This window comes from Zonotrichia albicollis, chromosome Z, assembly GCF_047830755.1.
Source record: "Zonotrichia albicollis isolate bZonAlb1 chromosome Z, bZonAlb1.hap1, whole genome shotgun sequence".
NCBI lineage: Eukaryota > Metazoa > Chordata > Aves > Passeriformes > Passerellidae > Zonotrichia > Zonotrichia albicollis.
This window is the reverse complement of record NC_133860.1, coordinates 8,610,248-8,637,838: the sequence shown is the minus strand read 5'-3', so window position 1 is coordinate 8,637,838 and position 27,591 is coordinate 8,610,248. Positions and strand designations below refer to the sequence as shown.

At 42.8% G+C, this 27,591-nt stretch overlaps 1 protein-coding gene across 8 annotated transcripts; it reads right to left on the bottom strand.

Annotated features, from left to right (window-relative positions):
• Positions 1–56: 56 nt before the first annotated feature.
• On the bottom strand, positions 57–27,591 carry PIAS2 (protein inhibitor of activated STAT 2). Of its 8 annotated transcripts, none has more exons than XR_271343.4 (15): positions 27,438–27,591; positions 18,066–18,540; positions 15,983–16,067; positions 15,325–15,375; positions 15,140–15,230; positions 11,685–11,819; positions 9,631–9,736; positions 9,037–9,110; positions 7,907–8,067; positions 7,177–7,310; positions 6,576–6,747; positions 4,197–4,336; positions 3,647–3,705; positions 2,327–2,364; positions 1,582–1,682 (listed from the first exon to the last, which is right to left on the bottom strand). XR_271343.4 is itself a non-coding variant. In XM_005490119.4 (14 exons), the coding sequence occupies exons 1-14, from the start codon at positions 27,459–27,461 to the stop codon at positions 1,520–1,522; spliced, it is 1,878 nt and encodes a 625-aa protein (XP_005490176.1). In that variant the 5' UTR covers positions 27,462–27,591; the 3' UTR covers positions 57–1,519. The 8 variants fall into 8 exon arrangements, 4 of the variants coding, with proteins under 4 accessions (XP_005490176.1, XP_005490177.1, XP_005490178.2 ...); XR_271342.4 differs by having other exon boundaries at positions 1,606–1,708; XR_001332913.3 differs by lacking the exon at positions 3,647–3,705 and adding an exon at positions 2,698–2,859 and having other exon boundaries at positions 1,607–1,708.

Sequence of the window (27,591 nt, the reverse complement as noted above, 5' to 3'; positions counted from 1 at the left end):
CATACAAAAAAGGCAATAAGGAACAGTAATGCAGCATTAAAGGTAGGGGTACAGGGCAGACAAAAATTACAAAACATCCTGTTTCAATATACCTCATCCATGTACTTGGTTCAAATACTGTAACAGTACTGGAAGGCAAAAAGCACCAGACATCCAACTAAAGAGGTAAGAAAAAAGGAACAAAAAATTAGCAAAAAAGTAAGATCTGGTCATTAGGGAAGGAATAATTTCAAATACAGTTACTGAACAGAAACGCAACACTTGAGAAAGCTGTTATTTCAACATACATAGACAATACCATTATTCCAGCTCCATGGAAATGACTTAGTTTTCCTAGTCTGTAACCTCTTCCACGTACAGTACTGCTGAGGTTATCCCCAGGTGTGTGTGGGCAGACACCGCGTACACACTAACAAAGCAGCACGGTCATCAGAGGAGTACAACGGGGAAATTGTTCCCTTTGAAGTAGAAATGCAACAATCAGGAGGCCAGGAAATGTGGGGCAAAGCATCATTAAGCCCTAAACACACAATTCAAAATTAGGTGGGGACACTGTGCAGCTATGGCTTCTATTTCCTAAAAAGCCAAGGCTCCCTTTACAGTCCACATGGCACACAGCAGTTGTTGAGGAGAGAGAAACCATAATCAGGAGATCCTAGAAAAAACTCCTGCACTGGAGGAGTTTTCTATTTCTAGGTCTTTCCTATTTCATCTGCTTATGGCTGCCACAGAAAGGAGCTGTACATTCCACGGCATACCGGGAGTGTTCAGTGGTGGCAAGGTGTCCCAATTATAACATGGCAGCACAGAGACTGTGTGATGCAGGGTTTGCATAGATAGTCTGTCCCCTTCCTAGCTGAAAGAACATAAAAGAGGAAGAGGTCACAGCTTAGGCTCTTGTTGCATTTGGAACATGAAACTAGGAAAAAAAACCCCAACAACTCCATTTATAGAGGCGTTCTATGTGTCCCCAGGTAAGGGGGAGGTGGGTAACAAGACATAAATCATGTCATGGCTATTCAAAGCTTCATTCTCTTAATGAAGTTTATTACAGGCCCCAGTGAAAATATTACAAATTCACTAATTCCTACACTTCTGCACCTTTTCCTTAACTGCTGTTCTAGAGCAAGTAAGTGCTTTTCTTTATTAAAAAAAACACTCATTTGTTTTTACATTATTGCTGTATTTTACAACAAAATTAAAAAGCACTTATGGAATCCACAAAACAGAAAGTCAGTATCCCCAGAACAAACTAAGAGCTTGAACATGTATTCTCAAAAGGGCCTTTTCTATACCATCTATTCAACGAGCAGGAGAAACAAAAACAAAAAGCCCAACCAAAAACCATCCTATCGCTTCTCTTCCGAGCATCAGCAAAATTCACCCCACTCTCCCAGGAGGGAAATCCTTTCAATAAATATCAGCGTGAGCTCCGAGGCGCTGGAATTCCGGGTGGGGGGAAGAGGAGCAGCAGCAGCAGCTGTGTGCAATGCCTGCGGGGTCCGTGGTGCCCCGAGGGTCAGTCCAGGGAGATGATGTCGGGCGCGCTGCCGCCGCCGCCGCTGCTGGTGATGACGCCGGCCTCGGCCCGGCCCGAGGAGCTAACGTGTGTGCTGCTCTCGTGGTGGCTGGTGGAGGTGATGATGCTGCCAGGCGTGCTGCTTGTTAAGGTTGAGGTGAGACTATCCAAAAACACAGGAGGACAGTACTGCTTGAAACAAACAATGAAGAGTGAAGAGACTAACTGCGCGAGGGAAATGTATGCTCTGAAGATACATCTTCCCCACGCGACGGGACCACAGCGAGAACCGCAGCTCTGCGGAGCACGGACCAAGCAGGGATGGCAGCCACCGGCCTCCTCCCTCACCTCCCCCTTTTTCTACTCCAGAATGGTTTGGGTTGGAAGAACCCTAAAACTCATCTCATTCCATCCCCTGACATGGGTAGGGACACCTTCCAGTACCCCTGGTTGCTCCAAGCTCCATCCAACCTGGACAATTCCAGGGATGGGGCAGCCATAGCTGCTCTGTGCAAGCCTATGCCAGAGCCTCAAATACACTCTGGGTATATTCAAGTTAGTGCTGAGCACATATTTACTTTAAAAAGGCACACTATCAGTAAAGAATGAACTTCCAGGCCTGGATTCATCATGGAAAAGCTGAATCCTGTTTAATGCACATTCATTACTAGGTCTGCACATTCATTAGTTAGGTCTAAGCAAGTGAATGGCAAACACAGTTTGGATGATGACACCCTGACAATTATTGGAGCACAACATCGCAAAATCAGGCTTGGAAATTGACCCCAAAACAGATCAGAAACATACCTGTGAATCAACTGGGATTAGCGAAAGAAAATCCAGACCTAGGAAGAAGAGAAGGATGATAAGTAGACAAGTCTCTCCTTTATTCACACACAACAAATTTAAGGATTTTTTTTTTTTGTGGTTGTAGAACAGACTTTGCAATTCATACAGAGTTTCTAAATGGAATATACCACTGTGACACCACTCTCAACGACTACTTCAGGCAGCAGCAAAACGAATTATCTAGTACAAGTGGCTCTTTTTAATAATGAGGATGACATAATGATGTATTATTCACTGAATACTGCAGGGTGGTTCAATGTGGTTGCTTAGATGGAGGTTGCCATTTGGAGCTGTTGGTTCATTAATGCAAGTTTCACTGCATATTGTACCTGACTTGGCCAAACTGGGACATGAAGAGTGTCATCACATTAAAGATGCTGGAATGAAGTAAAGTCACAACATGCACAAGTCCAAAAACAAGCAGCAGGTCTCTTCCTCCACCCACGGGCAGCCAATAAGGAAACATTTCTAATATCATCCCCGTTTTGTGTCTAGACAAATAAAAGGAATGAAGAAGAGGAAACTACAAGTAGTTCAATGTATATCCTCCAAGACCAGTGACAACTAGTGTCCATCTTAAACACCATTTGCATGTAAGCATTTAGGGCAAGATGTTTAGAATTATAAACCAATGAGAAATTACCACATTTTTTGGTTTGTGTTTTTTTTTTTTTTTTTTAATAAATATTGGCCTTGTGTTTGCTATGTCAACAGAAAGAAATGATATACTCCCTCCCACTCCCCTCACCTCCAAATCTCTTCTGGCCTGTGACATCTCTCCTCCTCTTCTCCATGAGAGAAAAATTTTGAAGGAGATTTAAAAAGTCAGTTGCATTTACAGAACTGACGGCTTCTTTTGTGTGTGCAAGTTCTAGAACTTCAGTTGGTAAGTGCTGAACAACAGTTCTAGACTTCTGTTCTCTCAGCTTACTTTCCTATCCAATTTCGGAAGACAACTGATTTCTTAACAAGGGAGAAGTGGAGGGAGGGAGCAGTAAGGGAGCCAAGATGGACAGAGAAACAAGGGGAATGATATCCATCTCATTGCCAAACTGGTGCTGAAAGAAGAGGAAAAAACCCAGAGATGTGCAGGGGAGGAATGGAGACAGGCAATGGAGCAGGGAAAGGGAAGAACAGGAGGCCAAAGTGACACCCGTCACCACAAGTCACCACTTCCTGTGCTCTGGGTTTGTTACAGCCGGCCAAGAGAACCCCCAGAGTCCCTTTACACATTGTGCTTTTCAAGGAGCCAGGATAGAAAACAATCAGTATCCCCACCTTTTGTGTGATATTTAGCAGCAGTGTTGAAGAATACATCATAGGCATTTAGGGTATGTCTAGGTAAAGAAAGTCAATAGAGGTCAGCTCACAGATTGTAGCTCACCTTAACCTTTTTCATACAGTCTAGACAGAGCACCACTACAATCAGCTAGCAGAGTAACTACACTGAGGGCTGGGATGAGTTAGCACCCTCACACCTCTAGTAACTAAAACAAGCAACTACTCTCCCTCGCATCTACAACACATAACTACCAGATGTTTACACAAAGTCTGGCTGAGCACAGCAAGAGCAGTTTCTGGCTGCCACGCCCAAGTGCCAGTTTGTACCCCAAAAGCAGTGCTTGTCACATCACTGCTGCAAAATGCAATCTGAAAATGGGCAGACAGCCTGTACTAGGCTTGTCCGGACATCCCATCAGTGCCATACTGCATATAGACTTGTTCCATTAAAAACAAAAACAAAGAGTTAATAAATTTTTCCAATTTCTACCCACCCCATAAATTAATACCGTCGTCAGAACATACATGAAAAACACTCAGCACCTACCTGGCAAGTCTGATGAAATACTGGATATTGGTGGGTGATGGAATGGTACTGGGTAGTCTGTTAATGAAGGAGGAATTGCAGCAGCATCAACCGTCGTCACGCTGGGCACTCTGGCAGTAGATGGCTGATACATGAGAACCCTGTTTCAAACAGCATGGGAAATTACAAACAACCTGGCTGTTAGTTGCACAAGGGAAACCAAGCACTACTGTGCACTCTCATTCACAAGTCACCGTGCGACAACACAACTACAGCGTGGCTACTCACTACACAGTACTCCACTCTAATTTCCTTTTTCATAACAGTCTTCATAATAACATGACCGTATCTTGGCTCTCAACAGCAGCTGTGACATAAGAGCAAGTTGGCATTAAAACAAAGTACAGTGCTGGAGTCATTGGCAACAGTCAAAGACAAAGGGGAGTCTGTGAGCACCCACAGAGGGATGTAAAGGTGACCAGAGCCAGGAGGAGAGTGTTCCATCTGATTTCTCCACAGAACTGCTGCTCAGTGCCCACCTGTTACACCAAGGGCACAACTGACCATTATCCTGCCCCACAGGATGACACATATTGCACAGGTGGGAGGTAAACACAAGTCTGCCTTTACTCACAGCCTCCAGTTCAGCCCTCAAGAAGCATGTTACAACCCTTCTGCTTCCCCTCACGCTGCCTGATCTCTTGGCAGAATTGTTACAAACACTGCCACAGGTGCCCAGGCACCAGCCACGTGCACAGAACAGTTCATGAACTGCAAGTCAGGTGGAAATACACAGAATTCTGCTCCCACATGCTCCGCATTGCTCCCTCCAGCCTTTAGTGCTATCCACTCATCTTCCTTCCCACACTCCTACCTGTTAACCTACTTCTGATGTCACAACCATGGATTTCAGACCCTCCCTTCTCAGGCACCTCTCACACTTCAGCAAGTATTGTTGCTTCCTCTAAGAAGACACCCCAGTTCTCCCAAGACTAGCAACACTCAGACAACACTGTTTAAAGGAGATAAGCTATATCCCAAAAGCCTGACGTTGATCTGGATTTGAAGAATAAAAATATGTCATATTCATACCCAAAAAGCAAGGAAAATACATGGGTCATAGAGAGAAAAGAAGTCAGTCCTCCTACAATTACAGTTGCACGTAGCCATCTCAACCATAGGAGCACGGAAGGAAGTCTTGGTGCCTTCTGAAACTTCATTAAGAGATGTATTTGTAGCTACACTTCCTTGTAAAAGTGAGGAAGAGTCTTGCAGAAGGACTCCTCCACAATCCTCACAAAAAAGCAACAGCATTGCAGCATCACTGCTGAAAGTGGTTGAAGATGACCAACTACTTGCTCACCAAGGACCACACAGACATTCCTGTGGACTAGAGACTCACCACACCTGCTCATTACTTCTGAAACAGAAGGGGAACCTTCAAAACAGAAGGGGATTTGGTTTATTATTATTATTATTATTATTTTAGTACAGGTCATAAGCCACTACACAGAGAGACACAGACACACACCTCATGCAGGCAGAAACAGTAACTGATGAGCCAGTACTGAAAGCTGAGCTTGGAGCAGTGAGTGCTGGTGAGCCTGACCAGTGGCCCTCACTCCCTGCAGGTCTGGGGTGCCCCACGGGCCAAGAGCAGAAACATGGGAGCCACAAGCAGCACCCAAGCTGAGGTGCACAGACCAGGACAGACAGAAGGTCTGGACAGACAGAAGGGCACAGCAGCAGAGAAGGTGGTCAAGCCAGTGCCAAAGTCAGGCCTGACTACAAAGATGGAGGAGTTGCCAAAAGACTTGGGAAGTCATTGGTTGCGCTAATCAAGGTGCAGGACTGACTGATGACCACAGCCAACAACAGCATCCAAGACATTCCAAAATTTAACAGAGAGATGGAGGAAAAGCTCATCTTGATTGAAAACAGAAAAGTGGCTCCCTTCCAAGACTGACAGGATGGATGAAACACACAACACAGTCTCGTTCTCTGGGCACCAAAGCAGATTAGATAGAGGATACAGAAGACAGCAAGAGAAAAGCCTTTAAGATGACACTAACTCAGCAAGAATGCATGAAGCTCCTCCACTTGGCATAATCTACTTTCTCAGGAGAACACTGCCCACTAGCTTAGTCAGATTCCTTTTCTATGGAGAAGTGTCCCTGCAAACACAGCAACAGTCAGCGCAAAAAAAAAGTCCTTTTGTGAAGTAAAAATCTATTTAATAGTGTTTTGCCTGTACAAAGTTACTGCATCAATACAACCTTCTACAGGAGAGGCCTAGACATTCTCCTCTGCAAGAGCAGAGCTGGATTCCAAGTACATTTCTCTACAGATCAGTTTAGCTGAGACATTACAGAATAACAACTAACTTTAAAATTGACAAACCCTTTGGTTGGGCTCCCGTGTATTTCAGACATAAATATGCAGTTCCTTTTGGCTGGAGGATCTTCTTCTTCATCAGAAGAGCTTTCTACTGTCAAGTCGACAACATCAACCTTCTTCTTGTTCACCTCACTGGCCACTGTCACGGAACATGGTTTGCTAACAACGCTGGAACCTGAAGAAGAAAAAACACCATTGTTCTCCAAAAGATGGTGATGTCAGCAGTTTCTATTTGCAAGAGAACCAGGAACCCAGATCCTGTATAATAGATCACCTGGCCATTACAAAAAATATTTTGCCCCAGTACCTGCTTTGTGACTCTTCTGCGTCACATTGAGACTATTAAAGAACAAACTTTTGTTTACACTTATCATTTTAAGGATGCAAAACAAAAGCAACCTTTCATTTTCTTAACTGCTATTATAAAGAGCAAAGACAATGACAAAAAATGCACTCTTAGAGATACAACCCTTTCTTTTCTACCTTAAATTCCAAGAAGATCAGTAGTAGTAAGCCCTCTACAAAACAAACACCAACATCCACACGCATTATCCAAGCTCCAAGATTTTGTCCTGGTTTGTAACGAGTCCCCAGATGTACATACTTTCTATTTTGGTGCACTGTTGACTTGACACTTTCACAGCTTCCTTCTTTGGCCTCATGGGGCACCAGGAGCCATCTTCCTGGAATTTGATCTCATCCACATCAGAACATTCATTAAGGATTTCCATAAAGAGGCTGAAAAAATAAAGTTTCACTTTTGATTCTAAGTTACATTTTTATTCTAAGTGAAAAGGAGACACGAAAAAAAGAGATAATTATGATCACCTTCTACCCATTGTGTCTTTCCCCCTAGCTCCTCTTAATCTGAAAACCTGTAATTACAGCCTTTTTCAGATAGCAGAAAATAAGATTATCCCAACCCATGCATAATTCACTCCAACACTACTGCAATGCACAGATTTCCATTTTGAAGCAGAATACATCACCTCTTGAACCAAATTAGGCAATTGTTATGAGTTAGAAGTTACATTTTGAAGTTAACACCTTTCAGGGATAGAGACATGTGAAAGGAAGACCTGTCCTTTTATGCTGCATTTGTATTTCTCCAGAAGAAATACACTGAGACTCAGGAGTTTGATGGTGCACTTAGGACATAAACTTACATAGGTCATTATGGGAAGAGAAACTAATGGAATCTAATGGCTCCTCCAGTCTGAAGTATTTTGACCAAAAATAGTACTAAATGGCTAACTTCAAGTCACAAAAGCAGCTACTGAGTACATAATGAAAGATTTTAAGTAATTGTGTAATCTGCAAAGCCAGTCTCTTACCCATCTAGTATTAGGCTCTCGTAAGCTGCCTTTTTGTCACAGACAGGGCAGATCCAGGTAGGCTTCTTCTCATTCATTTGAAGATAAAGAGCAGCATCAAAACATTGCAGGTGTGTGCAGGTCACTGCCCGGCATGGGATTGTCAGTCTCATTTTTCCCAGCTGCAGGAGATGCATTTAAAGGGTGTCAGGACAGAAGACACAGAAACAGGCCTGAATGGTTAACAATGAATCCAGAGGCACTTGGTGAAACAACTCTTGCTGCTCACTACATAAGTGCCTGGGGCTAAGGGTGCTGTAAGTAAGTTCACTCCATCACAGCACCCACACAGTGCTCCTAAAGGAAAAATTAAGCCGTGCTCCAAGGCCTCAACACACGGAGAACAGTCAAAAATACTTCTAATGGACCTGAAACAACATTACTTGGAAGACTTCATTTCTATTAAACAATCAACTGAAGTTGATTCTTCAATAATTTTCTTTTAACCCAGTATTTCAGGCGTTTTCCTGAGCTCCAGGTATTTGTTACACTCAGAATGACCAAGTTCTTCCTGGGAAGAGAGCCTCCAAGGCAGCATTACCTTGTTATAAGGTGATCGCCTGTTTTTTTGCTTGCTTCTGTATCTGCAGTACAGGCAAAGCCACCAAGATGAGAAGAGGTTTTAATTATCATTCCATCCTTTAATTATTCTGTCAGCCTGCCTGATTAGCCTCAGCATGTCAATATAGGAGATTAATCCCTCTACAGGCCTCACTGTACACAAGCAGCAGCTCGACTCAGTGCATCACAGCTGAGGCATCCAGTCCTAAACCAGAAGCTGGATTACTGCTGCTTCTCCCCTGTATTTTATCCTAACTTGCTGATAAAATATAAAACAAGTGCAGTTTCTGGAGAGCGCTGTGTCTGGCACAATCGTCTTTGCGCCAAGAAGCCGCTTCTGCACCTCCAGGAGCGCGAGAGAGCGGCAGCTTCGGAAAGGTGGAGAAGGAAGCTGCACAACACTGGGATTGTGTGCGCAGCTTGCAAACTGATAGCAAACAGTACCTAAAGCAAGGCCTTTGAAAAGCAGCCCAATTCTGCACTACAGATGAAAATATTAACGTTATCTGGAAATTTCCAGCCATACTTACAGGACACATCAGAGAGACCCGCAGACTGGTTGTGGCAATCTCACTATCAGGATCTGCAGTTAGTTTTTCTTTAACTATTAAAATAAATAAAGAAGTTATACATAGAGGTCATTATTTCAAATGCTAACCTTGATTCAATAGTACATGCACTTTTTTTTTCAGCTATCTAAAAATATTAATCTAGTTCATAAACAACAGTTTCATTACTTATAAGCAAGTAGCAAATGTTTTAACATCTGATGTTCACAGAGCAAACTCAACTCGACATGTCAAGAGATAAATACACCATTATGAGTGAGTGAGGTACAGGTGAAAAGAACTCAGGACATCTAGCTGCACCTCACAGCCCAGCACAGTAAGGAGTGCTTGTGGCATTCCCATAACCACATTTCAGATGGGATCTCTGGGTATGCTTCCTAGAAACTCCCACTGAAAAAGAGTGTGATGCTTCACCAACAGCCAAGGGAACCTGTGAAACCCCGGGCATGGACTTTATTCTCAAAAAACAGCCAATCTCTTCTGTATTACTAATTCTAGTTTTAAAGCGCCACTAATCACCCTCCAAAAGTATAGACAGGCAAGTTGATTACTTACTTAGTGCTCTGGAATGATCAGGATTTCTGATACCTTTCATTTTTAACCTCTGCAAAAGCATAGCTGAGGTGAGCTGGCGAACCAGATACACAGACATGGAGTAATTCTACACAAAAGAAGGATTAAAGATGAAATGTTGATTTCATATAATGCCCCCACTATGACAACAGATTACTATTCACACTAGTTGTAGCATACAGTTAAAACAAAAATGTGGCTTTTTGCTTCATTAGTAATTATTAAGAGCATTGACAGACAACTTCAATTCTGTGGAGGTCCAACATTCTGCCAAAATTCTCTGGCCAGTGAGGTCTAATTATCCTACTCCAGTTATGACTGAACTAAAAGGTAATTTCACAACCAAGAGACTCTTTCCTGGAGTTCTCCTCCAGGAAAGAACATATGTGACACATTTCATACATGTAATCTTTTAAGAATTTCTCACATTTTGTCTCCTTTATTGTCCCCTTTTTTCCAGTGTCAGTGGGGAGCTCAAAGAATTACGTGACAAAAGATAAAAGGTCTTTATGGTATAAACAACACCTTCAGATGGTACAGAGCTGCCCCAGTTTCTTTGTACCTTTTCTTTAGCTTGTTCTGTACTCCTAAGCCCAGCCTTGTTACACCGTGTCTGTTCCACTGAGCCTGGCCCCGTTCCCCAGCATTTTCTACTCCTCCCTAACTCACACCACTTGTCAGCTTCTTTTGTTCACTGTTCACTCCCACTTCTAGGTCACTAATGAAAAGTCTGCAAGCCCCAGTGCTGCAGGATAATAATGGTTTCATCTGTGTAACAAGAACAACTCGTGACCTCTTATTTCCACCGCCTGTCAGTCATCTTCCTATGGGTCCTGCACTGCCTGGGCACTGCACAGGAACATCAAACAACTCCTACAGCCCTGCTCCTCCTTTACCACCTATAGGAAAACCAGCTCTTACCTAGAGCAGCAGATAAAGCATTCTAATTGCACATGAAACCACTAAGAAACCTACAATTTTTGTTTTTTCCTTAAAGAACGACCAACTGTTGCCTTACAGAGAGGATTCTAGAGGCTCAAGTCTGCCCAGCACTGCAGGGTTTATGCCCCCTTGGCTCAGCAGCCCTCCAGTATCAGCCCAGTCCATGCCAACAAGCCCTTTTGTGACACCCCAGGCTGCACCCCAGGGTGTCACTTTGAGGACGAAAAGCAGCAAATTCTGGCATCAGCACTAAACCACAGAACTCACTTCACTTCTCAGGCCAAGGGGAGGATGTCCAAGCATTCCGAGTCATCTGCTTCCATCAGAGTATATTTTGGCAATACAGGGAGGAAAGCTAGCAGGCCTCAGCATGAGAGGCCAAGACCACACACAGGACTGGAGCCATTTTAAGATTCTGTGCTCTGACTGGGAAGCAATGGCTCATATCTTCGTCTCCATCCCGGTTCTAGAAAATCATCCTTTGATGTCAGCACTGCCATTCATTTATTTTTTGAACATTACCTTTCAATCCTATTTCTTTTTAAAATTTTAATATAAAAGCTTATACTGGAGTCTCTTTGAAATATGTGGTATTTTTAGTCTAGAGAATTTGATTTTGAATAAAACCTTGTAGAGAAAACTACTTTGGTAACTGCATCCAGAATTAACACAAACAGTCACAGATAAGAAATAAATAGTTCTTGACAACAGCTGAAAGGGTGCTGCAACAGTTATTTAAACCCAGGATGGAGTCAAAAATTCCTAGCACTCTCCTTCTCTTTCCTTAATAAATCTGCAGGGGGATTTACTATTCACACCACAAAAAGAGTTTGTTATTTTTGACATGCATTTCAGGCAAACTCTAAAAGCAGACTTTTGAATGTGAACCCTGTAAGAAAATCTTTCCATCTGTATGTAAATCTCACATGTGTTGCTGAAAACTACCACAGCTCTAGAGCAAACTTTGTTTCCTGGTAATAAGCTCAGGCACCTAACAAAAAACACTTGCCAGCCACACCAGGCAGCAGGGGAGCAGGAATGCTCAAACAGGCTATTCAGATGACTTCCCACATCCTACAGAACATGCAAGTTACCTTTCCAATTTCAGAAGCCCAAGAGATAGAAATCTGGTTTGGCACTGCTGATGACAGCCTAACTAGAGAAGTGATATTCAAGGGACGTCCAGGTCGCTTCTGTTCAATTCCATTTTTTGGTGGTGGAGCATATCCCTATGGGAAAAAAGGACAATGGATGTGTTACTCAGTCTCCCCAGTGTACTCTGAAACTGCTGACACATACTTGTTAGTTTCAAACAGATTTATGAGAAGCAGGCAAACTTAGAGGCTGTCTAGGCTGGAGAGCAAAGCTAGCATTTATTCTGAGAAATATCAGACTTTCACAGTACATCAGCAGAGACAAACACAATTGTAAGGCATTTGTTGTTTTAAAAGGGTTTTACAGAAGCACTGGAAAGGTGAAAGAGAACACAGTTTGGGTCCAGGGAAGTTCACTGGAAGAGTAAAAGGTCATGTGGATGTTCTGTCCTCCTTCTCCCCATGCCCTACTGGAACAGAGTGAAACATCACTAGGTCACAGCCTTAGTGACAAACAGAGCAAGTAATGAAGACTAAACTCAGTGTTTCACACACTGAAAACACTTCACTGATTAAGAAACAATTACACCTTGTTCCAAGAGCTCCACATCACCTCAGTAACTACTTTGCCTCGTTAGCTACTGGCCCCATTAGCAACAGGTGTCACCTGTCCCCTGCCAAGGTCCCTGAAGAAGGACTGCACATGGAGTACCAGCTGTATTTAAGAGATCATGGAATCAGAGGGGTTTGGGATGGAAGTGACCTTAAAGATCATGCAGTTCCAACACCCTCGTCACACAATAAGCCTGCAGCTTATTCCTCTCACCCTGCATCTGTCATGATGACAACAAGCCAGTCTGACAGAGGCACCCTGAGAACCCCTGCTCTGAGCTCACAGCCAGCCTGCAGCCACTCATCTCAAACTCATCCTGCACATGAAGGATGCCAGCAAGTGCAGCTCTGCCTCTTGCACAGGCAGTACTGATTAATTTCCAGACAGTGCTGTTTTAAACAAAAAACTCACCCAGAAAGGATATGCTGAATAAAAAAAAAAAGTATTTCTTTAACCAGAGAAATACATACAAATTCACAACCTAGTGTTTGGTGAAGGAGTTACTTTGAGAGATGCTAAGTCTGGAAATAAAAACAATAATAATAAAAATATAAAAATATTATATATATAAACAGCCTTTTCTACTCACTAGCCCAATATGCCATGAGGGCTTTATTCCAAACACAGAGGCAACAGACATATGGGAACTGGTGACAATTTCACATTTAAAACACAGAATTATTTCAGAAGAGAGTGAATGCAAGTTCTATTACATTTCCCTTTTATTTTTTCCAGAGACAGACTCTGCAGTGCATGATTTGCTTCAGCAAAGCTTTTAGTGTTTTCTTCCACAGAGTTTATTCTTGAGAACAGATTCACACTCATACTCCTACAACAATTTGGAACCTTCTCTTCCTGTCCTTTAGGAGCTTTCTGCACGGCCTAGCACTGTTTAGGGAGGCTGCCAACTCTAGTGGCAATATTATTGGGTTCTTGAAGTCTTCCATGGTTCTTCAAAGAACCACACTACCCAAGGCAGGTATCATCTGCTACAGCAAGGAAATTCATCAGGAGAAAGCATAACTGCCCATTAATCTGGCTTTTCCAGTGACACTAATGCAGGATACAAGGAAACATGATGTTCACATAAACACAATCCCATGCAGTACTGGCACACAGGCAGCATTGCTGTGAAGCTTCTGGTAAGGATTGCAAGCAAGGAGATGACCAAGAATAACTTACAGACCAAGAATAATTTACAGAATAGTTTTTTCTGCAGAGGTGTGAACTGCCCTACCAGGCAAAGACAGAAGTTCACTTATGCACTGTGCAGGTGGGCAAAAAAAGCTGGCATCAGAAGTTAACTAACTAACACTACTGCAGTGAAAACAGTGGTCTTTGAAGCAAAGAAGTCACCTTACACTTCCTGCAACAGAAAGGAAGTGCCCAATGATGCAGAGAGAGAGCAAAAAAAGTCTGCAGAAGCACTCAGACTGAGACTCTATTTGTCATTCAGCTCATAGTGAATGAGGAGGGGAAGTTGCCAAGGCAATAGTGATTTATTCATTTTCGCAGCTAAGGTTCAGCTGAACAGATTAAAAAATCATCTTATCATGTGCAGGAAGAACCTAGAGGATTTAAGTCTCCAAACTAAGTAATAATCCAAGATTAGTAGTAGTTTCTGCTACAACTGTGACACCTTACACACAAAATGGAGAGCACAGCAGGGTGTAACCTATATTAACAAGACTGAGAATCAGCTGACACTGATGCCCAAAAGACAACATCAGACTGAATTCTTTTTTGCTGTAACCCTCAAAGTTATCACATGGAAGGCAACCAGCATTTGCAAAAAACACTGATCAGAAAACATGAGAAAGAAACCTTTTATAACCTGAAGAATGAAATAGGAGGAAGAGAATCTAAGGAGTCTCATTTAAGCTGAGTAGAGGCAAAATTTGAAAAAAGCAGTCACAGTTGCATATGGGAGGAGGGAGGGTACAGGACAATACGTCTAAGACACCAAAAACAATCTGAAAAAGAGGTTTCACACCTTCTCTCTCCACATGGTATCCTTCCAAACCCACCGAAAAAACCCACTTTCCAAACCCACCGAAAAAACCCACTTTCCAAACCTACTGAAAAACCCCTCTGTTCCATGACTTTTACCACACTTTATAGCCTCAAGAAGTATTTCTGAATGGGTTGTGCAAGAGTTTCCCTACTGAAAGAAGAAAGAGAGAAACCCATTCCAGAAATGTTTTGAGAATGAGAGAGCTTTTCCCTTTCTGTCCATACCCAAGGCTCCAGATGACCCTGTGGTGGCTACGTACTAATTTCTGCAACATCAGACACTCCTGAAGTGTGACTGCCAACAGCGTTCTGATACAGTATCACAATGTGCTAGGAACCCTAAAATGTGTCTGTTCTTCATCCCCATAATAAACTGTGCTCTAAGCAGACAGACGCAGAGCAGTGCACAAGAGGCACACAAGCGGCTGAGGCCATTACCTCAAAACAAGAAGGAATTCAAGTCTCTCACAAATACAGGCAGCCCACAGAGCAAGGGCTACCACCCTCAAATAAACGGAGTCTGAGCAGGTGTGAGGATGACTCTCCATGCAGACACCAGATTGTTTTTGAATTATTTAGTTACATTAACAGCAAAAGACGAGGTTTGCTGTAGGGCGCATAATCACATTTAGTCCGTGCAGTGGCTGTAAGATGATTAACAGCAGTAATGGCTATCTCACACAGCAAATGTACAAACTCCATGGCTAACATTAGAGAAATCTGAGTGATAACAAACAGCTTGACTGTTTTGGCAAGCTAACACTACAGAAAAACACATACACACTCCACAAGTCACCAAGAAGCCACAAATACATACATACATACTTACTGGCAATGGGAACAGCTTCCCATTTACTTTAATGCACAAACTATTAGGATAATTATCCTCTTGAGGGCAGCTTGTCTCTGCTAGGCATAGCCTGTATCCACAGAAAGAGAAAGCATCATTTTCAAGTGTCCCCACAAACATCCATCAGCCAATTAAGTTTTCAGAGAACACTGCACAAAACGTACCTTAGCTGAACTTGGACTGTGTAATCTCTCCTGCCTCCAGGCAAAAAGTCCCTGTGACAACAAGAAAGAAAAAGAGAAGTACCCACTTAGCAGGACTTGTATTAGAGCCATACAGAGAAACAACTGACACAACTGCCCCGGCATCATTAAACTTTGCTCTTGTTTTTGTTTTATTGAGCTATGAACACCTGACATTTCTGTTTAACTACTCCCAAGTTACACAGAACTTCAGGATCAGCATCCTCCATCAAAAGTTCATAGCAACAGCCAAGTAGGATGCTGCCAGGGATGACAACACGCCCATGAATTTTCATAGTTTACAACATCAACCCTGGGAAAAAACAGAGAGGCAGGCTTCCATTCCTACAGCCAGGAGAAATAGAGGGAAGCTTCCCACCTCTCTGAACAATGACATTATTTGGAACTGAGTAATTGTTAATTCTTTAACAGTGTACAGTTTTCACAAAAATGCACACAAATTCTGTGCACAGTTGTTCCTGAAGGAAACAGAAGAGATATACACTCAAGAGTAACTTCAGTGAGAATTATCATTCTGCATCAGCTGAATAAGAGATGCATATGGTGAACCAAACCCTCACACTTTCTCCTGAAATTGTGTAGAGATTTACCCACACTTTACAACACTCTTACTTCTTACCTGGAAATACAGATTTCTCTGACCTGCTGTGGTGTTAAAGCAAAGATAAAAAACTTCTCCTGGAACCTCTGAATACTGCTCTGTACTAGAAGAAGAAAAAAAGACACAAAAGAAGTTGAACCATGGTGATTAAAGCCGTTGATTAAAACAGGATCTGGAACAAGGCATTAAGTCACCCAAATGATGGTTGAACTGCATGTAACTGTTAACAAAAAAAGCAATGGAACAAATCTTTCATTAAACTACATTCAGATGGTTTAACATCTCATTACACTTCAGTACTGAAGCACCTTGACAAACTGTGCTACAATCCTTTCTCCCAAAGGAGGAAGGTTCAAACAAATACACAACAAAGTATTTAATTGGATACCTGACAAAAGGAATACCACAGAGACGCCAACAACTACTGTAAGGTACCACAGGAAGAACATGTGCACCAGAAGTTATTAATGGACAGCTGGAAAATTCACAAACAGCTACAGGTAACAAAGTCTTGGGAGAAGAAGTGATGGACCACAACCCCTCAAGCCAGAGAAGCCATCTAAGACTTCATGTCTGGAGTTACCCTTTAGTGGCATCTGACAAAAAAATAAAGAAATACAATGTTCACATTGTATCTTTGAATACAAATTTCTATCAGTGATGGGAATTGGCAATATTTTCATATTTAAAGTCCACAGTAGGCACATGTCACTTTCTTACTTCCTTTAAAATTGACGAGAAGTTAAAAATTTTGACCTGAAATAAAGGCAGATTAGGCATGTCCAATTTAAAATAAGCAGCAGCTCCCTGCTGCTTATTTTAAATTGTGCATGCCTAATCTAAGCAACAAATGAAAAAACTAACAAAACTAACACAAATTTGGAAGAGCTGGACTGTCTTGTGCACTGTGACATTCAGGGGAGATGGTTTCTATACCCAGAAAAAAGCCACACAAGAAGAAGGCAAACATTAAAACGAATCTAGGTGGAGCAAACACACACCTAGTTCCTCGAGATACAGAATGCATGTATGCACTCGCACACCACAGAGCACATTGGTTATTTAACAATAATACTTGAGCACATAAGAATACTTAAGCATAATACTTGAGTAAAAAAGACAGCAGAAGTATTTTGTTATTTAATTTAGTGTGGGTTAAAACTAAACCCCACACTTACGATTGGGCTCTCAGTGCAAAGGAATACCACACTCATCCCTTCTCAAGCATGAAGCAGTGAGGTGGACTATACTCCTAGATCTCTGATTTAGCTGCTATTTAGATACTTAACTCTCAAATGCACAAGAAGAATGAGTGTCACTATGCACAAAGAGAAGTGACAATAGGCACTGTAATTACTGTTTGTTGATAAAAGTTTTCTGCTTTAGGTACTGGAGGATGGCAGATGATCTCACTGAGTTACAAGTCACAGCCTAAATGACTTTGTGATCAGTTAAGAAACGAAATTGTTTAAGAGGATGCAAACTTATTTTATAAATATGTTACTAAATAGGGAACATTTTTTGACATGTAAGGTAAGACTGACTGAATTTCAAGACAGAAGATGTAGCTCCAAATAATTCAAAATTTTCAAGACTGAAAAAAAATTGTTCCTCATTTGCACTAAGCAGAAACTTCAGGTCCAAATCTTTCAGCCAAAAAAGTGGGCGTTCAGACTAGGTATTAAGAAACATTTTGTTATAAAGAGAGTGGTCAAACCCAAGGAAAAGCAGTCAATGCTGTCAGCTGTCGTTGTTTAAGAGGAATTTGGATAACGCCCTCAACTATTATTGTCTAGCTTTTGGTTAGACACTTGGTTGATCATAGTAGGTGCCTTCCAACTGAATAACCCTGCTCTTCTCTTTAATATTCAAAAGAAAGAAGTCTTTAATCATATTACTTTTATAACAGAAAACTATTTTCTGAAGTGTGGTTTTGCACTTTTGGGAAAAATGGTAAAGAAAAAGAAAAGGTAAAAATATAAAAGGAAAGGAGTTTCATTTTGTCCCAGCTGCAAAAACCCACTGAAATCTGGGCTCAGTACTGCTAGAAGCAAAGCTTATTTAATGAATTAAGCAAGCTGCAGAGGTATTAAACACTTACCTAGACTCGTGGGTTTAATGAGCACGTCGAGCACATCGTAGAAAGGCAAGCTTTTCAGCTGAACATCAGGGTGAACAGGTGGAATCGGAGGAGATGGCTGCTGCATCTCAAAGTGGGGCTTAGTGTCCTGAAGGAGCACGGAACTGACAGGTGAGGACGGAGACTGAGGTGTGACTGACGTGGAAGGGAGTGGGTGAATGCCCGCGACAGCCAAGTCAGGCTCGACCGGAGAGGAGCTGCTGTCCAAGCCGGACGCCGCAGGTCTTATAGCCGACAAATCCGACAGCGCCTCATTGGTCCTCGGGTACCGGCGCCTATAGAGCTCTCGGATTTTGATCTGAACCGCTGGGCTGCAGCCGCTCTTCAGTAAGTGCAGTGCCCTCATCAGGAGGTCATGTTTGCGACCACTTTTATTACGTCCAGCAAATCCCAGCAGCACTTGCAGATCAGAGACGCGAAAACTTGATACCATATTCTGAAAGGGAGAGAGAGGAAAGCACAGGTGAGCCCACAGCACCCCAAGGAGGCCTTTTCAAGGAGTGTGGTGCGGCATCTTTCATCACTTAACCTGACAACTTGTTACTTGGTTATGGGTACTGCCCACACCTTCACAGAACACAAAAGCACAGTTAGTTTAAAATGAAGAAACAAAGCGTCCAGGATGCAGGTTGAATTTGCCCATGAAAGATTTGTTTCCACACTCAAACAATAGCAACAATAAAATCTTAAATTCACAGCACAAGCTGTACCACAAAGAATCTGTCTCACTTTGTGAAGCAAAATACCAAACAAAAAATCAAGTGAATCAGTATTATCACCTGTCTTCAAACCCATTTTAAGCACTTCATTATTTTATTTCTTAATTTCTGAACAGTTTATTGTGAAACTCCCTTTATTTTGGACACTGTTAAAGCAAGCACAAAGAGAGATAGGCATATCAGATTTCATTGCTGAAAGATATGCACACAGCAAGGAGGACAGTTAAAAGCTACATTATGTATTGCATACTGTGGCATACAGTATGACACACAAACAACATAATTGATTCTAAAAATGTCACAAAAAACTCCCTCTCCTTTTCAGATCACATTCTGGCATCAAGCGTCACAAAGGTGTCTTCAAAACAAATAATACTATTTACTTGGTTACCAGGGTGAGTTTTGGAAGACTAATTTTTTTAACTTCACAGTTCAATCCTCAGAATCCTACTGTTTGTGAAAATAGAAATTAAAAAAAAAAAAGCTCACTGTACAAAAGGAAACAATCTTGTGCTCCACTGCTACCAACAATTAACTTTGCACAGATGCATCATCTCTCATTTTTGTGAGCAGTTTATATCTCCATTTCAGAGGTATAAAGTTGTCCAGAATACTTCTAACCAGCTTCCTTCCTATTTCTTAGGGACCCCTTCATCATAGCAAGGAGATTAAGTTTTTAAAGGTGAAAGAACACCTGTCTCCAATCTGTGCTGCTGCACCATGACAACTCCAGACTCAAGCCCTGGAGATGAAGGTGCTAACAGAAGGTATGAAACAGCAGACATCTGGGATCACACATATTTTTAAAAACAGTTCAGCAGTGCATCTGGACTCTTACTAAAACTTTGGGCGTTGATTTCAAAAGAGACACAACTCAAAACAGTGTTTTGCCTTTACCTCCCAAGTCCTTACTACAGAGAGTTAATACTCATGTTCTGACAGATCTGATCTCAGCTGAAGTTTTAACACAATTTTTGCCCAAACACTGAGTCAGTCACCAATAAAGTCAAAATCGTCCCTGTGTCCCTGGCCTGTTCCCTACTCTCTTTTTAATATTGTGAAAATTCTTTTGGCACTAAGACCAGTGAATTGTATCAGATGAAAACTGAACTTAAAATCACAGAATCATTTAAGTTGGAAAAAAACTCCAAGATAATGAACAACCATTGCTCCAGCACTACCAAGGCCACCTCTAACCCACGTCCCTAAATGCCACATCCACATTGCTTTTAAATCTTTCCAAGATGGGGACTCCTCCACTGCCCTGGGCAACTTGTGCAGGCAGGACAACAGCCTTGGTCAAGAAATTTTTCCCAGTATCAAATCTAGACCTCCCCTAGAATAAGTTGAGACCATTTAATCTTGTCCCATCCCTTGTTACATGAGAGGAGAGCCCAACTTCCCCTGGCCTCTCCTGGGGCTCCAGCCCCTTCCCAGCTCCGTTCCCTGCCCTGGACACGCTCCAGCCCCTCGGTGTCTCTCTTGTGCTGAGGGCCCAGAGCTGTCCCCAGCACTGGAGCTGCCTCAGCAGTGCCGGCACAGGGACAGGCCCTGCCCTGGGGCTGTGTCACAGCCTGGCTGGGACACCATGGGCACCTTGTCCAGCTGGGCACACAATGACCCAAGTCTGGACACATGCAGTCCCAAGTCCAAGTCACTGGCTATTTCCTGTGCCATTAAAACACAGCAGGAGAAGTAGCCAGGACCTGCCTTCTCAAGGGCCACATTATTTATGCAAATCAAAATAACCATCTAAAACACTACAGCAGAAACCTCATCTGGCACACCCTTTCCTCATCATTGATGAGACAAGGTTATTGCATTTCAGCCCCTGATTTTCAACATTTCCAGACAGCCCATTTGGATCCACCAACTCTTCTATCAAGAAGCTGTTCTCAGCAGAGATAACACAGTGGCATTCACACAGGTATTTCCCCAACACCCTGTCTACAAATGCACCATGGACACAGCAGCCAGCAAAAAGTCATGGGAGCCACTGAGTGGCTCACCCAAACTTCTGAAGAGACCAACAGCAGATGTTACCTTAATTTCATCCCAGCAATTTCCCTCAAAAACAAAACAATACAAGATTGAGAATATTAGTTTCCACCCTGGACTCCCCTTCTACTTTTCCTTGCACTCTGTCAAACAGTGATGAAAAGAAAGTGTTCCGACATTCATAAAAAATGGCTTGAAATACTGTAACAGCTTTATAGTTATGACATAAAAGAGAAACTGTGTTAAAAGATAATACTAGTATTCATGAATTTACAGAAAACCTCATGTTGCATGCTTCTGTAGATAACTGCATAAGCTTGATAGCAACGCCAGCTCCTTTATTTCAGATGCAGGCAGAAAGCATGACGCTGGGTTCCATAATCACAATGCAAATGAGTAAAATAATCCTTTACACAGAGATTATGGAAACAGCATGAATGTATTGCAAAATACTGTCTACTACCCTGCCTGTTGCCTTCTGTGCATTCCTGCAAGTTAATCAAGGTGAAATGTGCAGTCAGTCACGCCTCAACATGGCTAACATTTCATACAAAAAAAATGTCACAAACTAGCACTTTGTTACAAGATGGATTTTCATTTTACTAGAAGACATAGCCTGGCTTCAATACCAGAGTCATCAAAATTTTAAATTAACGCCCACATTAAAAATGCTTTCAAGTATGAAAAATATACACTGTTTTGTCCATCAATGTTAAAATCTTAGACAGGCTTTAGAAAGACGACTTGCAAAAAGCGAAGTTTAGAGGAGTATCTAAGCAATAGCTTTTACAACACTTTCCTTCTAAACCTGTTTCTACTTTTCCTTCAAGGCAACAACAAACACATTTATGAAACAAATCTGCCAGGGCCTGCAGGGGCTCCAGGAGAGCTGCACAGCCCCTGGGGACAAGGCAGGCAGGGACAGCAGCCAGGCAATGGCTCCCAGGGCCAGAGGGCAGGGACAGATTTTGGCACATTGGGAATGAGGAATTGCTGGCTGGGAGGGTGGGCAGGCCCTGGCCCAGGGTGCCCAGAGCAGCTGTGGCTGCCCCTGGATCCCTGGCAGTGTCCCAGGCCAGGCTGGATGGGGCTGGGAGCAGCCTGGGACAGTGGGAGCTGTCCCTGCCCATGGGAGTGAAGCTTTAAGGTCCCATCTATTCCAAACCTATGATTCTGCACTTATCTTCCTACTCCATTTACAAATACAGACTGGACATTCATTATCATCAATAAAGTTTTATAGGGATCTTATGTCTGAGGTCTGAGAATATTTATAAAATTACGGTGCAAGGCAGACACTGCTTCCAACAAACCCTTATCAAGTTACTTTCTTTTGGTTTTCCAGCATATTGCAGAAGACTGCAGCCTTGTTATTAATATGCTTTTCACATCACTCAGTTACGATTAGACATTCAAGTTGTGTCATGTAGATGACATTTTCTCTTAAGAGAAGTTCTTTACAGCTGCACAGCCCAATAAAAAGCACTTTTTTAACACAAAACCAAAGCCATTTTAGTTTTAACACTACTCCATGAACACAAAGTAGTTTGACAGAAATTTAAGGAAATCAGACTGGCTAATTCAAGCACTGCTATATTCCAGAAATTTTTCCCCCCTGAAATTCATACTTGAAGGTTATAAGAAGCTTCATAGGTTTTTTTGTTTCTTACAGTTAAACTTTAGCAACCATGATTCATCAGCAGAAACATTGTTCTACAGCATTAAGCCGTAGGTGTATCTGGAATGGCATTAATTTCCCTGGGAGGATGATGTTAAGGAGCCCAGGAAATGCTGACATGCCACTGAAATTAAGGGGCAGGCGTGTTTCAAAGCTAAATAAGGGATCAAACATCTCTCCAAACAAGACCTGTGTGATTCTCCACACTCCCCTGCAATATTAACTGTCACTCTACATTGCTCTCTCTTTTTATATATATATATATGTAAAGAGAGAGAGAGATCGGTGCAAGGTAACTGAAAATGCCTGTTTAATTTGTTTAATTCTTGACACATGCCCTACAATAAGCAGTAGCAACTGTGGCTTTAAGGCAAGTCCTGCTTGAGCTGCCAACTGGACACCTGCAGGCCAGAAGCAATCCAGCCTGCTCAGAAAGGCTGGTCAGCTTGCCCCTAAGAGCTCTGCTTCAGCCCCACTGCCTTCCAGATAATCCCCAAAGTGCCTGGATGCTCTGTACAGAAGGGACACACCAAGGACAGGTTCCACAAATCCTCTCTCCTGACTTTAAGCCCTTTCATGGACATTCAGCAAAGCAGTACATTTGTGACATCTTTTGCAGCAGATCTGCATCCATGCTGACTTACAGCAGGCTAGAAATGGGTAATGATGGTGAGGAAAAACAACCTGTGTCCTGGGACAGCTGAAGACCTCTCTGCTGAGTGGAAATGTTTTCTCAAACAGATATAACCATAGCTAAAGAAATGCAAGTCACAGGGAAAAATGAAGATGCCATTATTGAAATCTGTGTCAGTAGTACAGGAAAGCAAAAGCAGCTCTAAAGGAAACCAGAGTCAATGCAAATCATAACCACCACATCCACAGTATTATGGAGATTTTCCTCTGCACAGACTCTAGCCTGGCTCCTTTATTAGGAATTAGCTCCAAAGTTGCATGCACTTAATAACAGCAAAAATACTAAGTCAAACAAACACAAATATTTAAGACATTCAAAACAAAGTTTGGCCATTTCACTGCAGCTTCTTTTTTGAAGTATCCAAAAACTCATTATTTCCTTCCTTTCCGCAGCACTGTATCTCAGCACAATTAGTTAATTGTTAATGATTTTACATAAACAAACTTTTAAGGTGTCTCAACAAACCTTAGTGACTGTGAAACTATGGGGCACACAAGAACTTTGTGCAGGTACGAAATTCTGACCCAATTATCAAAGGCCATTAGGAGTATTTTATCAGCATTTATGCTATTTAATACACTCAATTTAACAGCAGCCTAAGAATCATAACAGCACCAACAGCAACTTCTCACATCCATTCTATTCACCATCTTAAGTTTAACCGGGATCATGATGTGGAATTTAATTTCTACATCAAAAACATAAACTGGTCAGCATAGACAATAAAATTACATTTAACACAGATAAAATAAAACAGTGTTTGTCAATGACCTTGAGGAGGACACATGAAAAGAGCTCTCAGCATTTTCTTGTTAGCAATTAAACACTAAGCACTGCTTCACCTGGTAAATGTGAGGCGGTCACTTACAGCATTCTTCCAGACTGGAAAAATAAAGCAAGTGAAGTGGAAAGGCACCAAGTCTGGCATGAACAAGAGATCCAATGTATGAGACTTCAACTTCTGTATTTTAATATGGTATCCAAACAACATTTGAATCATGTCTCTTCAGTACTGGGTGTGCAAGAACAAAAAGTAAAAGTGGGACCTACTTCCAGCATTTATAAACGTGATTTTCCAGTAAATTTTGTTCAATCTCTCCTGCCAGAAAGGATATACTAGCACTCTTCCATTTTTTCTCAACAACACAAGTTATTTTCCAGAATGGCTATGAAACTGATCACAAATGTCACAGACTAGTTTTGGCACAGGCAGAGCCATTTGCCTATAAAGCGCCTTCTTTTTTGCCCCACAGAGATGACACTAACAAATTACTTCAAAACGTGACTGAACACAAACTGTGAGACTGATACTGCCACCTAAACTGGAGGTCTGTTTCAAAGACTGCATGCACTCCACATTTTTTGTTTCAATTTTAGAGTCAGGACGCCAGCAGAAACACAGGGGACCCAAGAATACCAAATAATATGTAACTGATCCTCTTATCTGCAGTATTTTGATGAGATTCAACAAGCTTCAAGCTAAATCCTGGTGAGTTCAGAATCTGCTGGGAGCTGCAATTGTTGCCTCACAGATGGCTCTCAGAAGGAGCTGTAGTTCCCCACTTCTGGGCCAATTCTGCTCAAAAATGTGTCTGCTCGTCATCTCTGGCCTCCACACCAGGCTGATGATTCTGTTCCACATCCGCCTGTGCCTGAGTAATTCCTTCATCATTTACTGGGCTGCTCTGGAGAGGGGATTATGGAGAAAGGTATGAGCCAGGTTTAAAAACACATCTGTGAACAGCAGCTCTGGAAATGGTACCTCAAAACTATAACTAGACACTGTGGTGCTCTCCCCATCTTCTCAGCCACTCCCAAAGCCTACAGAAACCAGTAATCTACAGAAATCAATAAACACTCCAAGCTAATAAAAGCTTAATCACATGGTCTAGAAGGGTAAGCCTCAGACCAGACATTTTCACCAATATCTTGAAAAGTAGCAAATCCTTTAACAAAACTGAAGATTTTCAAAAGGCCTGATGTAACAGCAGGTTTCCTGAAGTCTGGTTTCTTTCACTACAGCCTCTCAGTTATAACTTTAGGGTTCCAACTCCACAGAAGTTTTTCTGTGAAGATACAGAGGATACCAGCAATAGTCCTAACAAATATCAAAATCCTCCTTTGCCCAGAAAAAAAAAACCACTAAAAACTAAAAAACCCCAACCAACCAACCAACCAACACACAAACCCCCCCCCCCCAATCAACACAGCTGTGCCTACTTGTTTCCCTCAAGAAACAGGGTTTAAGAGAGAACTCTGATCTCCTGCCTTTAGACAGTCCTTAACCAATTACTAAAATAAATTCCACTCTCAAAATGGCCCAAGTGGCCTTTTATAAAGCAGGTAGAGATTATATACTACAGGAAACTGCAATCAACAAGAGAGCAGCAAACAATACTGCCATAAAAACATTCAGTAGGTTAATCTATAAAGCAGCCATTTCAGATCACACCTAAAGGTCAATTCACAAAATCTACTGGGGTTAGGGGAATCTCTCTCATCTTCGGTCAAAAGCAGGAGGATTTGGTTGTCTGAAAAAGAATTTAAGCCTCAAAACCAAGTATTCAAGCAGACACATTCAAATGCATCCTCAAACGCAAAAAGAAAAAAGGAAGAAAATCAGCCATGGCCTGGCAGACATGAGGCAGACAATAACATTCTCTTCCAAAAATTACCTAGAGCTTTCCCACAACAGGCCATGAATTATTATCACACCAATACTGAACATTTAGAGAAGCTGCAGGCTAACAGATTCATCTCACAAGCACTCCAGTTTACAAATAAGATGAATGGGAATATCAAAAGATATGTCTTCAGAATTTATTTTTTTAAACTAGTGGCACTTCTTGAGTGATGAAAGGGCAGCCCTGCAGTCGGTCTGAAACACAGTTCCCTTTCCCCTCCATACTTCCTGCATTACATCTATCTATGCACCTCAAGTTTCCTGTCAATTTTAGAGGTATTCAGGAACATAATGCCCTGAGGGAAACTATCAATACTTATGGATATCTAGATAAGCGATTCCAGTGCTTTGGGAGAGACAGATCATAACTCCTCCTCAAGACTGGAGAGGAAGACCTAAAAGAAGAGTCACCACTGGTGCAAAGTTTACACTAGGGCTTCAGCCAAACCCTTTGAGACACCTTGGAATGAGGGTGAGAATGGGTAAGGACACCGAGCAAGAAAATCTGTAAACACAAATACATTTAAAGGGGGGGAAAAAACCCAAAAACACAAGGCTGACGTGCAAAAAAATAAGCCAACAATTCCTAAACCTAAAACTGAGACAGAGCACTGTTGTCCTCAGACAAAGAAACTCAGTCCTTTCCACTATATTTTCATAAGTGAGCTCGTCAGTTGCACTACCAGTGTTAGTGCTGGAAGAAGCCTCAGCACGGGAAATTCTCTGGCGGCTGCAGCACATTTCGCACTGGTCTCACCAACACCAGCTCTTCCTCTCCACTAAAGCCTAGCTCACAGGGGTTCCTATTTAACTGGCTTTTATCCCTCCTGTAACAAAGTCCAGGTGCGGGAGAGCGGCCTGCACGCAGAATTCCCACGAAGAATTCCACTTCTGCAGCTGTGGACGCTGCTGAAAGACAACCTCCTCCTTCCACACAAAGGTAACAGCGGATTGTTCAGGAAATAGCAGGAAAAGCACCAACTATGCAGTCAGCTCTTTGTGTACACACCTTAACAAAATGAAAGGACACGCACGCACACACCCACACCGACAAATATGCTACACAGAGTCCACCACGGCAATATGAAGGCTAACGAACCGAAGATAAAACAAGTCTGAAAAGAGGCTCTGGGTTTCACGCTGGGCAAGCACAGCTTTCCCGGATGGAAAGCGGTCCACGGATTTCCAGAGATTCCACAACTATCAGCATTTTTAACAGCCCAGCGGTTATTCACCGCCCTCCCTTCAGCCGCACGGAGCGCGGGGCCCAGCAGGAGCCGTTCGAGCCCTGGGGCCGCTCGGCAGCGCCGAGATGGCTTTTAAAATGTCGGGAGGCGCGCGAAGAACCTCCCCGGCGGCAGCAGCAGCACAACCCGCGCGGCGGGGATGGGGAACCCGGCACTGACAGGGAGGGTCTCCCCAGGCAGACCCGCCGACCCCCGGGAAGTCGCGGCGGGCCCGCTCCTTCCCTTCCTCCCTCCCTCTCACTCCGGGGATGGCGCGGGCCCCCCAGCACCGACATCTTGCCCCGCAGCCACCTCTCTCCCTCCTTCCTCCTCACCCGCAGCTCCTCGAAATCCGCCATTTTCTACCCGCCGCCGGGCGCCACCGCCACCATCATCGTGCACCCGGAGCGCGCTCCCGGCACGTGACGGGGAGGGCGGTCCGGCGGGAAGGGCGGCAGGGAGGGGCGGGGGGACCTGAGGGGAAACTGG

Excerpts from the sequence above, each read along its gene's own strand:
- PIAS2 (XM_005490119.4), bottom strand. The coding sequence starts at position 27,461 with ATGGCGGATTTCGAGGAGCTGCGG. Across the intron at positions 2,365-4,196 it reads TATTTCATCAGACTTGCCAG|GTCTGGATTTTCTTTCGCTA; the intron begins GTAGGTGCTGAG and ends TCTTCTTCCTAG. Across the intron at positions 1,712-2,326 it reads TAATCCCAGTTGATTCACAG|CAGTACTGTCCTCCTGTGTT; the intron begins GTATGTTTCTGA and ends GTTTGTTTCAAG.